The sequence below is a fragment of the Capronia epimyces genome (genome assembly GCF_000585565.1).
Source record: "Capronia epimyces CBS 606.96 chromosome Unknown aczIQ-supercont1.6, whole genome shotgun sequence".
Lineage (NCBI taxonomy): Eukaryota > Fungi > Ascomycota > Eurotiomycetes > Chaetothyriales > Herpotrichiellaceae > Capronia > Capronia epimyces.
The window spans coordinates 1,821,726-1,836,309 of record NW_006912909.1 but is presented as its reverse complement, the minus strand read 5'-3'; the positions used below and the strand labels follow the sequence as shown (position 1 = coordinate 1,836,309).

Below are 14,584 nucleotides of genomic sequence, written 5' to 3'. Positions count from 1 at the left end.
TTCTCCGCTCGGAGCAGGTCTTGTACTTCCTAACAACACCCCTGTGGACCAGTCTCTGATTTATTCCGGTGCCGTGGGCTTTACCACCTTTCCTGCGGACATGAGACGACACTTACCTTCCGAATCCTACGTACTATTGGATGGCGCCGATCTGTGTCCTAACCGCCGGCTGCGAGATTGATTCTCTCTGGGCCTTCACCGACTATAGCCGACAGCCATCCTACCGCTGCCACTGTGCTTCTACAATCGTCGAGAGCCGAACTCCCCCACCCACAACTATGGACTGGCGAATTATGACGATTAGCGGACCGTGGACTCGGCTTGAGGTAAATGGTACGAGAGAAGAGCACAAACTAAAGTTGGCAAAGTCCGTAGTGGAGAGGAATACGTCTTCGAGACAAAGAGGGATCGCGATTGAACCCTGCAGCCACGGTGGACGGTAACTGCGTCCATTTCCTTCGGCGCCCTCTTGGCCGGTTTACAGATCCAGCTGGCTGGCTGAGAGCGAAATCGAAAGAACATTGTCGTCGTAGTATTGGCCCTCTCTTTGGCACGTTACACAATGATTCTCGTCAACAGTAAGCCTGCCAGAAATGGGCAGAAGCTGTACTCCAAGGAGTCTATGTACCTCCCCTAGTTGGTAAGACTGGGTCGAGTACCGAGGAAGGTACATCTCCATATCGTGTGGCCATGCCCCGGCTCTCAAAATAGGCTCCAGGCCGCACCTCGACCCCCTCGTCCAGCCAGGCATAGTCGGTGATTGTCCTTCTCGAACCATCAGTTGCAAATTCAAATCTACTCATTTCGAGAGCCAGGCGCGGTCTGCTGCTGGGCGCCTGGCGGCTCACCACACTGACATAAGCGAACCGGCGCTCTTCTGGTGGCAGGCCAGCATATTGCGATCCTGGGGGGTGCTTTGAGTAACAGAGATCATCTTCGCCCTCCTCGACCGCGATGAGTTTCGCAGCCACGCGGTCAGGCGCGACAAATGCCCAAGGTTCTTCTTGCTGTAGAGCCAGACGCATCAAACGTAGCGCCTCTCGCCTTAGTGTCGGGTCTCGGCATTTAGTCGCACAGAAGTACAATAGTGGGACGACTCCGGGATCAAAACCGGACAGTAGTTGAATATTCGTCGATTGGGCGCTATGCCTCACATAAACCGTGGCGTGCTCGACCATATCAGCAAAGTGGTCCATATAGTCGTCGAAGATGGTCTGTTGAGTGCTGATGCATGCTGCCAGAGATGTGTAGCAGACTGCCCAATACAACAAAAGGTACGAACGTATCCAGTCGGACTCCACGTCGGACGTCCCACTCCTCACGGCAGTCATGGACACTTTCCATTTCATCAATTTGGTCAATAATGATTGGCGTTGTGACGAGAACGCGACCCTCTCCGGGTGATCATCTTTGAAGAGAGGGAAAAAGTCCGCTAATCTGAGCAGTTCGTAAGAGTCATACACCAGAGTTCGAAATTGAACTCTAGCTTCGTTCAGAGTAGGGGATCTGGATAGTACCGCTTTGAACATATTATCGACTTCTTCGTTGGCAGCCCACTTGGGTGGTAGAGCGTTTCCAAAAGTTGAGATGAGAATGCCCTTCTTCAACACGAATGACGGAAGCACTTGCAGAACGACTTGGCCGGCGGTCCAGTTCTGTCTGGTGTCAAGCGACGTAAGATTTTTGATCAAAGTTTGGCAGCATCTTTTCACGAGATCGTTCCCAGTCTTAACGTTTCGTTGCTGGAATTCCACTGATGCAAAGAGGATATAGCTCAAGACCACGAACGAGTCATCCATCTGATGACTCTTAGTCAACTGTCGAACGCTGGCAATAGCTCTGTCATAAAGTCTCAGTGCATGTCGATGCACTTGGCTGGTGGGTATATTTAGACCTGTCGAGTCGTATGTAGTCTTGCCCGACATGTAGGGGACGTGCTCCATCAGAGAACTGATGGACACAACAGTATCCCAAACGAAGTCATATGTCTGAGCGAGTCGAGGGACCAAGTCTTGCCAAAAGGCAGCATCGACAGCCCCTGCAAATAAGGGTGCTGCGCAATGCGTGAAGTAATGGAATGAACGACGTTCATCCTCACTATGTTGTGGTGCGAGAAGAGATGGTTCGAGCTGCAGCTTTGGAGTGGCCGACCGCCACAAGGATTGACCATGAACGAACCGGAATTGGTGTCCTGGACCTTCACATTTGCGGCCAGACTGTGTGCACCTCCGACAATGTGGTCTCGTTTCATCACATTTTACTCTTCGAATCCTAGGACAGTTAAGCTTAATGCAAGACGGTAGAAAAGGTGATCATACTTGCAGGTCAAGCAACCATTTCGGGACTTATCGTGACCGGCACGTTGTAGTGGCCTGGGGTTGCTCATGTGGAACGTCCTTGGCCTCGCTCAAACGCCTGTAGAAGAGGAGGCCAGTGATCTGTGAGCCGAACTAAGGGAGCTTGACGACTGAGGCGGCCTTTGTCAAGCGACCAATCCCTACCAGACTCATACGGATTGATTTGGAGGCCAACTCGTAGGTAAAACAGGATGCGGACAGTGGGAGAAGGGAGAGGCTGAATGCTGGAGCCTGGAGGAATCTGTGATTATTGCGATCTTAGCCCCTAAGCCTCCTAAGCCCTTTGGGCCTATTCTGTTGCCATGTTGAAACAGTTCTAACCCGTCCTGTCATACTATTTCATGTACCTACTAATTAGATAGAGGTCAGTCCAGTGGAAGTTCTCTGTATAGCTGTATATTAGGCATATACAGTAGACATCTCCGGAGGTATCTGCCCTGCAGCTAGGTATGATTTTCGCACAGGTTCTACAGAGGAGTGTGGCAGGCATGCAAGAGGAAAGCATAAGGCGGCGTCATCTTCATCCCATAACAGGTGCCCGCCCGCATCTTGGCAGGCATCAACAACTTCCACTGCAGTTCTACATGCCATGCCAGTGTTACTCCAAGCCCTCTCGCCCATGCCAGTCTCAATATCTATACTCAGGCCCAGCTGACCCTTGCACTGCGGAAGGCTCATGCTCTGGTCAAATCATGTCTGCAGATCTTTTCGCTGCCTTCCTAGCAGATGGAGCCAATGAAAGTGAGGCGTTTAAGGGGTCCGATGCAACAATCGATGTCAAGTCAACAAGCACGATACCTCTAGTTACCCAGCAGAACCTTCAGCCATCGAGTCAGGTCTGTGAGTTATCGCAAGTAGGGATCCCGAAGAAGGAACCCGCGCCGCTCTGGAGAAAGGATGGTAAAGGAACTGATGTCCTCTTCGATGCCGAGGAACCCGAAGCCGACGATGATTTCGGAGCGTTCGAGACGGTAAGCGATGCAAAGGCAGGCGATTCCGCAGTGGATGTGATCAGCCAGAGTGATCTCCAACCCCTCGTGCCAGATCTTCTGGCCGACGAAGACTTTGTCCCGCAAGCTTCCGTTATAAGGCCAAGAATGGTCCGCACAGAAGATAATCACGCAGTCCAAGTTGAGCAACAGGGTAAAGGAACATCCCCGTCATCTTGGGACGAGGACTGGGGAGACTTCGAGCAAGTTGGGGCTGGAAAGCAGAGAATGTCAGAGCAGCGGACAGACCAAGGCCATCCCAAACCCCGTTCCACACAAAAGTCGATTATCGAGATCTCGGAAGACGACTGGGAACCGTTCGAGGATAGTACATCTGATCAGAAGCAGACCTCTGTTGACTCCCATGCCATTGCCACCTCTCCAGGTTCAGCCCAGGGAGTGCCGTCGCAAATTCCGCGTACGTCACCTGCTTTCGAAAGACCGACAAATATCCCACCGCCTTCTTCTCTTCTGCAGCTACTGTCGACCGCGTTCGAGGTCCTCCACAAAGATACCACCGATCAGTCCAAGTTGAAGCCCAAAACAGAGTTGGCCTCTCAACTCATGGTTACATTCCGGACGGCATGTCGAATTGTCGCCGGAAAATCACTGCGATGGAAGCGAGACACAATACTGGCCCAAAGTGTAAGGGTTGGACAAGCAGGGAAGAGCGGTGGGATGAAGTTAGCATCGCTCAATAAGAACGAGAGCACTAAAGAGCAGAGAGATGCGGAGGAGATGATCCATGACTGGTCAAAATATGTTCATGAGTTCAAGAGCATCCTTGCGCAAGCGCGTTTTCAGCCACATCGGTTGAGAATTTCTGCCTCTCCCTCAATTCAGACTTTGAGATGTTCAAGCACCGGGGACTCGTCCAAACAATGTGCTCTTTGCGGGTTGAGGAGAACGGAAAGGTTGGCGGAAGTCGACACGGATGCTGACGATATCTTTGGCGAATTCTGGACCGAGCATTGGGGCCATAAGGACTGCTACGACTTTTGGTATACACACAAGGATTTGCTAAGACACCGTTGAAGCGAATTTTTAGCGCATATACAATACATTTCTAGTTGAGAACGTTTTGCCTAAAGCCGTCTTCGGCCCCCTCGTGTCTGACCGGAGGATGAGGCACTACTGACAGAATATACGAGGAGAGTTATCGATACCGGATGACTTTCCAACCGCTGACATCTGAGGTGCCCATGCTCTGGTCCCGACGTTGCATCTAGCAGCTACTGAGGAATTTTGTCATTCGACAACAATTCTAAAGGTGATCGCTTGTAGAGATTGGAAAGACTGCGAAGGGCTACCGCCTAGACAGGTAGATAATCGGATAGGTCTCACAGGGTGAGCGAACGCGAAGTCGACAGGGATACGCGGCCGTCAAGTGTGGGTCAGTGACAACTCCACTGTCCCGCTGCTTTGTCCGGGGCTTTCGGCCGCAACCTTCCATAGTACGGAGTACGTACAAGTAACTCCGTAGTCCGTAGTAGGTGGCGGCTCCTTTTGACTGCGTTCCCTGTGCATCGATCAACCACAACGTCGTCAATCAGGCTCCAGTCGCGCGAGACAAGGTCTTCGAGTTGGAAACAAGAGATTCGTTGACATCATCTGTATCTGTATCTGCGACTCCTAGTCTGCTAGTATCGGGTCACGTCCGGCTTCCGCCTAGAGTATCGTCACGAGGATCCCTCACGTTCTTCATCGACATCAGTTGACCATCTCCAACCCGACAGATCCGCCTTACCCTCGAGTCCTTCTGCAATTGGAATTTGAACCTTCTCCTCTTCTGAACAATCCCCACCGAAGAAGCGCAGATCCAAAATCATTATCAAGAGCAAGGCACCAGGTTCACACTACATTGCGGGGTACCGAACAACACACACACTTATACTATACGGCGACCAACATCGTCGACGCGAGGTGGGATTCAGTCACTGTTCTCTCGCCGCCTGTAGCGAGAGGACTACTGACTGGCAGGATGGGTCTTGCATACAACGTCTACCTGAACTCGTCCAAAATCTTTGGTTGTAAGGTACTATGACTGACCACATTGCTCCGAGCCAGCCTCATGTTGGCTGCGTTGATCTTGTTGACCGACAATCTTCTAGAACTGTAAAACCCATCTGGCCGATTTTGACGACATCATATCCCGGAACTTCCGAGGTCAACATGGCAAAGCGTTCCTGTTCGCCAACGTCGTCAATGTCAAGCAAGCCGAAGCGATGGAGCGGAACATGACCACGGGAAAACATGTTGTGAGGGATATCAAGTGCAGACAGTGCGATGAGACCGTGGGCTGGAAGTACGACAAGGCATACGAGGCCAGTGAGAAGTACAAGGAGGGCAAATTCATCTTGGAGTGGGAACTGCTGTGTACAGTGACATAAAGTCGACATGGTATGCATGCTGGCGTAGAGGAAGTGGGGGTTCATTGGACGAGGCGTTGCTTTTGGCCTTTTGCTCTGGGTTTCATTCTAGGAGGTGGAATCATGGTTTGGACTGCCGGTGGCATTCGCGAGCGCTTGACTTACATCAGATCATACGATAGACAATGAGAGGAACCGTGTGTTGCCTCTCGACTTTGGGATTGCCTCACTGAGAAGATGTCACCCTTAATCCCATGGCAGCCTTCTGGCGCCTCTATATATATGCTTTTCCAGGGGCAGTCGTTTCCCATGAGGAACTCCGAGCACTCACTACCTGGGTAGAAAGAAGTGCTCTGGGCCAAAGTCTCAAGCTCTATATGGGGGCTAAGGGCCTAAGGACATTTCTCCATCAATCGCGGGCAACACGACTTCAAGTTGAGGCCACCAATGTCCCCTTCCCTTGGCCAGCGACGCTTTTTCATGCCCACATTGCCCCACGACCAGAATGTCCGGCGGGCATTATTTATTTATTGATCTTGAGACCAAATCAAGCCTCTCTCTATTCTGTAGAGCTGATAATCAGATCAAATTACGGCACGAGGCGGGAGTCCCTCCACAAGAGAGGAGAAAGCCGTTAAAACCCGTGCGGTCTCTCCACAATGTTCGGCGCCGCTCCATGACTTTGTCAATTCCATTACTAGTAACTATTCCCAAGGCCCAGCACCCAGGACTGCGGGCTCGGATCTCCGGTAGAACATTATTATTCGTTAGTATCGCAATGGCTATCACGAACCTAAGTATCTAAGTACCTTCCTATATAAGAGCGCTCTTCTGGCTCTGCCGACAGCGACGTTTCCTTGGGTGTATTGCATCAATTAATTTTATAGCGTTGCACCGACCAGTATACCAAAGGACCACCGAGCAATATGACCACCAAGGACACGATGCAGGCTGTTGTTTTCAAGGGCAAGTTCCAGGTCGTGGTCGAGCAGAGGCCTATCCCCACGATCCAGGACCCCAAGGACATTATCATAAAAGTAAGATATGCTGCCCTTTGTGGAAGGTTCGTGACTATCTCCCACCCTCCCCATCCCCATTTGCCTGTTGTCTAAATTCTCGCACAGTGAACTCCATGTGTACCGTGGCCACCAACCGTCCGAGACTGGTTTCATTATGGGCCATGAGTTCACAGGTGAGGTCGTGGAATTGGGCTCGGAGGTCAAGACGCTGAAAAAGGGCGACAAGATCGTCGCGCCATTCACCATCAACTGCGGAGAGTGCTTTTATTGCAAAAAAGGATTTTCCTCCCGCTGCTCACAGTCCAAATTGTTTGGCTCGCCGACTCTCGATGGCGGCCAAGCAGAGTATTGCCGAATCCCACTTGCAGACACCACGGTCATCAAGGCCCCGCAAAACATTGACGAGAACAAGCTCGTTCTCATGGCAGATATTTTCCCGACAGCCTGGTTTGCCGCCTCAAACGCGTTCCGCGGGATCGATAAGGAAGACATATCCCAGAGCGTCGTGTTGCTAATCGGCTGCGGGCCGGTTGGACTGTGTGCGGTGGTCAACGCCCTCGAATACAAACCGAAGGCACTGCTGGCCATCGACGGCGTGGAGGCTCGGTTAGAACAGGCGAAAGCCCTGGGCGCGGAACCCTGGAACTACCAGAAAGATATGGAGGGGCTCAAGAAGCGGGTTTTAGAGCTCACTGATGGGAGAGGAGCCGATACCGTCATCGAACTCGTCGGACACAGTGACGCGCTGGGCATGGGCTTCGACCTGTTGAGACCCTGGGGTAATATCTCTAGCATCGGTGTCCACAACGGCGAGATTCCCTGGAGCGGTAGCCAAGCATATAACAAGAACCTGAGAGTCCAGATGGGCAGATGTCCAGTTCGGAGTATGCCACTGCCCAGTTTCTGATGGCTGAATTCAGCTGACATGTTATCAGGTCTTTTCGAGTCGGCTTTGGAGGTGTTGGTAAGGAAGCAGCACCAGCTTGAGTAAGTGAGCTCGACCTGAAGTGCCGTCGTATACTTACTAGTTCGCAGCTTCATGACCGAGAACATCAAGCCATTGTCAGATGCCGTTAAATGGTATGATGAGTTCAACAAAATGAAAGTGCAGAAGGTTGTCTTTGAAGCAGGCAAATGAACGGTTGAGAAGACTGGGTACATAGAGCTCATAGAGAATGCCGTACGAAGGACAACGAAAACGATACTAGGCTGACGTACCTGCCCTTGACGACCAACTCGGTGTATTCATCTCAATACAGGCCAGTGTCAGGAGAGGGGTCCATGTAAATGGCCCTTTTCAGCCAGATTGGTCAGGTAAGGTGTCTGGGCAATGGCTCGTCTGAGGGTGCGGTAGAGCTCTCTCGCTTGCGGCGAGGGCTTCAGCATGTGGTTCCGTGGCAGGATATTGTTCAAGATCCAAGCTGCATTGGCTGCAATCGTCAGTCGGTCGATACTTACGGAGTATCCCCTACTCGGTAGATGTGAGGACAGAGTTTGGACAGCCTAGCCCGCACGGAGTGGCTGGGGACAGGACAGAAAATTGGCCGGTGTCTGGCAGAAACCCAACCGCAAATTGCGCGTACCACAACGTCCACTAGACAAATCCTTGCACGTCAGACCGTGTATTTCTGGCGCTCGTTGAGCCCCTAAGCCTCTTTCGCTGCCTACGTGCTGATGGACAGACGCGCGGTCCCAGCCTTCGACCGACTTTGACCCAAAGTTGCTCCCTCTGGACAGGTTTGGGAAAGTGTCACCTAAGGTATCTTATTCTTATTAGCATCAATACCTATGCTGTATCCGCCTAGGAGTCGGTGGCTAGCGTCAAGGCCAAACTCACCACTCGCACCACCATCAGCACTTCATGAAGAAACGAGATGGATACCTGGTAGGTATGGTATCGGGGCTACCCACTGGACAAAGGTCTGGCCATATTCCGGCGTACTGCGGCGCACTCCTGTGCTCGGTGCGAGGAGGTCATGTAGGTAGATACAGTTACCTTTCCTACGAGTTTATTCTACATCTAAAGACACACAGTCTTAGTATCTATTAGCACCGAGAGCAGCACCAGAGCAGCTGGGTGTGAAGGGAACCATCAGTGCCTCCCACCTGATATTACACCTTCGTGCCTACCTAAAGGTCGGTACCTGCCACCGTTACTACGGAGTACACTATCCTCCTTACAACCACACACTGGCAGTGCCAGACTGCCAGTGCTCTGAAGCTCGACTCCACCTCGGCGCACCGTCTCCCACTTTTCCCTGCCTTGAGCTAAACCTCCCCTCCCTGCCAATTCCCGAGCCTCTATGCGCCCTTGAGACCTGTGGCTCCATAGGCTCTAATTGCTTCCTTAGCACTGTAAAATCTTCACTAAAAAGTCACTCAGCATTTCATTTCGTTTGTTTTTCCAACGACGTCAAAATCCTCCATCCTCAACACCACCTCATCCCGCCGCCTTCTACCCCCTAGCTCTGCCACATCCCTCTTCACCCAGCCTGACCATCCTCTACTCTCCTCTTCTCTCCCCAATCTTGCTCAACCGTGAGCTCCGTAGGCCTCCCGGAACTGGCTCATCACCTCCATTCACCACTTCCCCGACTTGGTCGATCATTCCGCGTCCCGCACATCGTTGGGACATCCCCTTCGCGACTCTGTCAAGGCCTTGATCTTCCCTAGAATACCACTCGATCCTACCGTCGACGTACTCACCAACCCTCATCCAACGCCATATCCCGCACAATGGCTTCTGCAGAATCCCCTATCAATGCAAACCACCTAGATGACAATGGCTTGGCCGAGTCCTTGAACCAACTCAATGTTGGTGACAGAGAAAACGAGCCACCCAAGACTGAGGAAGACTATGCGCAGTCACAGCTCACACTCAGGGCTATTGTTTCCACCAAGGAAGCTGGCGTCATCATTGGCAAAGCCGGGAAAAATGTCGCTGATCTCAGAGAAGAAACCGGGGTCAAGGCTGGTGTCAGCAAGGTCGTCCAAGGTGTCCACGATCGAGTCTTGACGGTCACTGGCCCGCTCTCTGGGATTGCAAAGGCTTACTCTCTTGTGGCCAAGGGCCTACTAGAGGGCGCCCCGCAGTTGGGTATGGGAGGAGTAGTCCAGAACAATGGCACACATCGTAAGAACCTTGATCCTTGCTTGATTTAATCTTGGCTAATTGCATTTTAGCTATTCGTCTCTTGATATCTCACAATCAAATGGGCACTATCATCGGCCGCCAAGGTCTGAAAATCAAGCACATCCAAGACGTCTCTGGCGTTCGCATGGTGGCGCAGAAAGAAATGTTGCCACAATCCACTGAGCGGATTGTTGAAGTGCAAGGTACACCAGAAGGCATTGACAAGGCTGTATGGGAAATTGGAAAGTGCTTGGTGGATGACTGGCAGCGTGGCACCGGTACTGTGTTGTACAACCCGGCTGTTCGTGTCCAGGTCGGTTCAGGTCCGCTTCCTCCTGCTGTGGGTGGCGGCGGATTGACAAGCAACACATATGGTGGTGGCGGCGGCCGTCCATACAACCGCACCGGCAACGGGGCCGACTTTAGCGAATCCCGCGGCTATTCTCGTGGCAACGATGTTCCACGTGGTGGTGTACCCATGGTCACCGAAGATGGGGAAGAAGTGCAAACTCAAAACATCAGTATACCTGCCGATATGGTCGGCTGCATCATCGGACGAGGAGGCTCCAAAATCAGCGAAATCCGCAAGACCTCAGGGGCGCGAATCTCAATTGCAAAGGCTCCCCATGACGACACTGGTGAGAGAATGTTCACCATCATGGGAAGCGCCAGCGCGAACGAGAGAGCCCTATATCTCCTATACGAAAATCTGGAAGCGGAGAAGGGACGTCGGCAACAGGTTTCCTCCGAATGAGGCAGACATCTTCCACACTCATATGCCTCAAGTTCTGTCTACCAAATCCAGCTTCACCCGACTACTCTACATCACACTCCTTCGAACCACCACGTTTCTTTACCCGACCTCAGTGACACACCCGTGAAAAGCATCTGGCATTGTTTTTCTCTTTGGCGTCCAATAGACCGGTGTCTTGCGCAAAGCGACTTGACGAAGCTATGATACCTTTTACTTCTCGCCTGGCACGCGAGTTGACGAATGATGACACGAGCTTGTATGCAAACGACCTCGATCCTTTCCTAATGCACACCCCGAACACATACACACAAATCCGGACCGGTCTCTCAAATTCCTGGCCAGCGGCCATGACACAGCTACAAATGAAACCCTCACACATCCTGATTGAGCCTTAACATTAGCAAATGGGAGCTGGCCCAGGTAGCATGGCTGGGAGACTCATGACTGCCATAGCTTCTGTGCGATACGCCGTTCACCACAGCATCGGCAGACATGCAAGATGTAGCAACTGGCCATTGAAAGGGGGCCTCAGACCAGAGGACAAGCGGACCTCTCTTACCTAGTCAAATCAAACTCATTCAACTCGTCTGATGAAATCATATGCGACATACAGGTTCTCGTATGCAACCTAGCCCAGCCCGTGGACTCCACACTCTGTAAAACTTGGCCCTGCAGAGCCTGCCAAAAAGGGCACATCCGGCTGCATGTGCGTTTGAAGCCCTAATGCAAGCTTGGACTTTGTGTAGTAGTGTATGTGGGTTAGTCACCGTATGTTGGTGACCTGTGAAAGGTGGAGTGTGGAAGGCTCAGCGTCAAATGAGCGGTATGTGAAGCACATGGGGGCGGAAAAGTACAGACAACCCTTGTGCTGTCACACTTGCCCCCGCCGATCAGCCTGAGAACACCCTTGGAGCCCTTCTGGGCCACTGGACCTTCGTATGGCGTACTGTGTTGCTGGTGCCCAACTCTGGCCTCCTAAGCCTCTGGCTCTGGCTTGTTTGGCCTGTCTGACACCCCTGCCTTCCTCCCGGCCTTGAGACTCATAGGCTTAGGGGCCAATCTAGTGACAGCTTGATCGGCCTGTTCGTTTATAGGGCTGCGCGGGGACGTGGTCCACCCGGGATCACTGGTACAAGGCAGGCAACGCGGCAGCTGCGTTGCAGCTTTGACATGCCTAAACTGTGAATTCCGAGTTCCCCGACAGACCCAATAATGTCAGATTGGTGAGATGGACACCTGCACTTGAGAAGTCGTAGTGGTAATGTACCGTAATAATGGCTGGCACAGCTGGAACCATCAAGAGCCAGCTTGTCCCCGAGGTCTCTCACTCCTGCATTCCAATCCTGCACAAGCCTTCTGACTTGACGCAGTTAATTCCAGCCAAAAGTGGTGTTTGAGTGTCTGCCGCTTGAGTGCTGTTGCTGGCTGCGTTTCAGTTAGCCGCCTGTTGCAGATCAGCCCCGTTCTTGGTACAACACTTGACGTCGCCCTCGTGGCCAGCCAGCCGGCATCTCAAAACCCTTCCAGACGTACCATCAACACAACCCTTTTGCAACCTCGACCGCGAGACACGGGCAAAAATTCCAGATTGTCCAACAAGGCGGGCTGGCTGGCAGTAAGACAGAGCTGCCTCCTGAAATCGATTGCACCCAAGTGCGCAGCTCACTCAGCCTTCCCCGCCACAGATATCCGCCACGACGGAAACAAGACCTTGACTAGAGCACGACCTCTCCTTCCAAAGGTGCTTCCTCTATCACCTCAAGTACCCCCTCTTCACAGCTCGGTCCTGTTTCTTACAGCCACGCCTGCGAGCACGTAAGATCAAATACGCAAAAATGTCGTCCCCGGTACCGCTACTTCGACCGCCTGTGCCAGGTGGCCGAAGCCAAAGCGGGAGCCGCACTCCCCGTCTCACACTCGGCATTCCTCCTTCGCCCAATGCTCGCCCAGTGACTGGAGAAGCAGACCCAGCCGCAGAGATCCCACGATTCAGTCTGGCCGCAAAGGGCCCGCCAAAATTATCCCTAGCCACACCTATGGGAAGTCAAGGTGCCATACAAGAAGGAGGAACAAGTTTGAGACCACAAATACAGCCATTGAACATATCCGCAGTCACGGGAAATGACAACGCAAGCAGACCGAGAGCTGACAGCTTCCATAATGGCAGCGTGCCCGGCTCTGCGTCTTCTTCCACGTATTCTGCACTCTCCTTCGCTATGCACGCAAGACAAGGAGGTACCCCTGATCCCTCGTCAGCAATCAGCTCAATCTACTCGGAGGCAAGCATGGGCGGAGCGTCGATGGAGAGAGAGTCTTCCGTGGGTGGGCTGTCCATTGATTTTGATAAGCTCAGCATCGAGAAAGGAAGGCCACTGGATGTGGAAGATCTGGATGATGAAGGGTGGGGAGCGGCGAGTGAACAGAAGAAAATCATTGAACTTGGTTCATTGGGCGAGGGCGCTGGTGGCGCCGTGACCAGGTGTATGCTACAAGGCGGCAAGACGATCTTTGCACTCAAGGTTTGTGCCGTTACGCGTCGACCGTTCGTTCCTGCTCACTGACAACTGTATAGATTATCACAACCAGCCCCGACCCAGATGTCAAGAAGCAGATCCTACGAGAGTTGAAGTTCAACAAGAACTGCACGTCTGAATACATCTGCCAGTACTACGGTGCATTTATGGACAAGTCGTCCAGTACAATATCAATAGCAATGGAGTTTTGCGAAGGTGGCAGTTTGGACAGTGTCTATCGCGAAGTAAAGAAACTGGGGGGCCGGACTGGCGAAAAGGTTCTAGGAAAGATCGCCGAAGGCGTCCTGCATGGTCTGACCTATCTCAACACCCGCAAAATCATACACAGAGGTAAGCAAACCGCCCTAGGTGGGAACTTTGCGTGTTCTAACAAGTACAGACATCAAACCCTCGAATATCTTGCTCTGCCGCAATGGCCAGGTCAAGCTCTGCGACTTTGGCGTCAGTGGTGAATTCGGCACTAAAGGCGATGCTAACACATTCATCGGCACCTCATATTACATGGCTCCTGAACGGATACAGGGACAAACATACACCATCACCTCGGACGTATGGTCTCTCGGGGTAACACTGCTTGAAGTGGCTCAGCACAGGTTTCCTTTCCCAGCAGATGGCACAGAAATGCAGCCTCGCGCTGGCCTCATCGACCTTTTGACATATATCGTCGCGCAGCCGATTCCCAAGTTGAAGGACGAACCAGACACCGGCATCAAGTGGAGCGACACGTTCAAGTATTTTATTGAAAGCTGTCTGGAAAAAGAGCCTACCCGGAGAGCCTCGCCGTGGAGGATGCTAGATCATCCCTGGATGGTGGAGATGAAAGTAAAGAAGGTCAGCATGTCGACCTTCCTCAAGCAGGTCTGGGACTGGAAGGATTGAGGAATGATGTGTGAAAATGGCCAGTGCCATTGATAAACAGGACGCCACCGAGATGAAAGTGGCTTCTTGATCCACAGTGCAGTGCCATCAACAAAGCGGTACGAGCGACTTGATTGACCGTGGAGAGATGGTCCTCTACCTAATACGCGTCAAACGATCACCCGCCGCGAGGCCCATGGCTGTGTTCCGACGATCGACTAGCAGTGACACTTCAGCAGACAAGCCAACAATACCATACCGAACATTCTCAGAAATGACAGGAATGAAGCTCTGAGTGGATTCTCCGGTTTTGAGATGGCCATCGCCATGTCCCTCCCTCACACACATACACACTCTCTCTCTATACCTGAAGTGCTGAAGGCCCGATTGGTGTGGAGGGAGTTACGAAGGGGTTTCCAATGGAAGGGCGGTGGTGTTTCAGTGGAAGAGGATATCTTAATGAACATACATATCCGCGGGGCGTATTGCCTCACATACCAGGAACGCCGGTACTAATGGCACAGCGCTAAGGTTGACACGGACTGAAATGCCCCGTTTGGAGTGGATGGAG

General features: G+C 52.3%; 6 protein-coding genes across 6 annotated transcripts; 5 read left to right on the top strand and 1 right to left on the bottom strand.

The window, feature by feature from the left end:
- Positions 1-620: 620 nt before the first annotated feature.
- On the bottom strand, positions 621-1,943 carry A1O3_07548 (uncharacterized protein; the record flags this gene model as incomplete). Its single annotated transcript, XM_007737656.1, has 1 exon — positions 621-1,943. The coding sequence occupies one exon, from the start codon at positions 1,941-1,943 to the stop codon at positions 621-623; it is 1,323 nt and encodes a 440-aa protein (XP_007735846.1).
- Positions 1,944-3,049: 1,106 nt separating this feature from the next.
- Positions 3,050-4,381, top strand: A1O3_07547 (uncharacterized protein; the record flags this gene model as incomplete). The annotated part of the gene is made up of 1 exon (XM_007737655.1): positions 3,050-4,381. One exon carries the CDS (start codon positions 3,050-3,052, stop codon positions 4,379-4,381), a length of 1,332 nt encoding a protein of 443 aa, XP_007735845.1.
- Positions 4,382-5,327: 946 nt separating this feature from the next.
- Positions 5,328-5,736, top strand: A1O3_07546 (uncharacterized protein; the record flags this gene model as incomplete). Its single annotated transcript, XM_007737654.1, has 2 exons — positions 5,328-5,381; positions 5,458-5,736. 2 exons carry the CDS (start codon positions 5,328-5,330, stop codon positions 5,734-5,736), a joined length of 333 nt encoding a protein of 110 aa, XP_007735844.1.
- Positions 5,737-6,641: 905 nt separating this feature from the next.
- On the top strand, positions 6,642-7,872 carry A1O3_07545 (uncharacterized protein; the record flags this gene model as incomplete). The annotated part of the gene is made up of 4 exons (XM_007737653.1): positions 6,642-6,778; positions 6,840-7,618; positions 7,670-7,721; positions 7,770-7,872. The coding sequence occupies 4 exons, from the start codon at positions 6,642-6,644 to the stop codon at positions 7,870-7,872; spliced, it is 1,071 nt and encodes a 356-aa protein (XP_007735843.1).
- Positions 7,873-9,470: 1,598 nt separating this feature from the next.
- On the top strand, positions 9,471-10,621 carry A1O3_07544 (uncharacterized protein; the record flags this gene model as incomplete). Its single annotated transcript, XM_007737652.1, has 2 exons — positions 9,471-9,867; positions 9,918-10,621. 2 exons carry the CDS (start codon positions 9,471-9,473, stop codon positions 10,619-10,621), a joined length of 1,101 nt encoding a protein of 366 aa, XP_007735842.1.
- Positions 10,622-12,456: 1,835 nt separating this feature from the next.
- A1O3_07543 (STE/STE7/MKK protein kinase) lies at positions 12,457-14,034 on the top strand (the record flags this gene model as incomplete). Its single annotated transcript, XM_007737651.1, has 3 exons — positions 12,457-13,140; positions 13,194-13,485; positions 13,535-14,034. 3 exons carry the CDS (start codon positions 12,457-12,459, stop codon positions 14,032-14,034), a joined length of 1,476 nt encoding a protein of 491 aa, XP_007735841.1.
- Between the last annotated feature and the right edge of the window lie 550 nt (positions 14,035-14,584).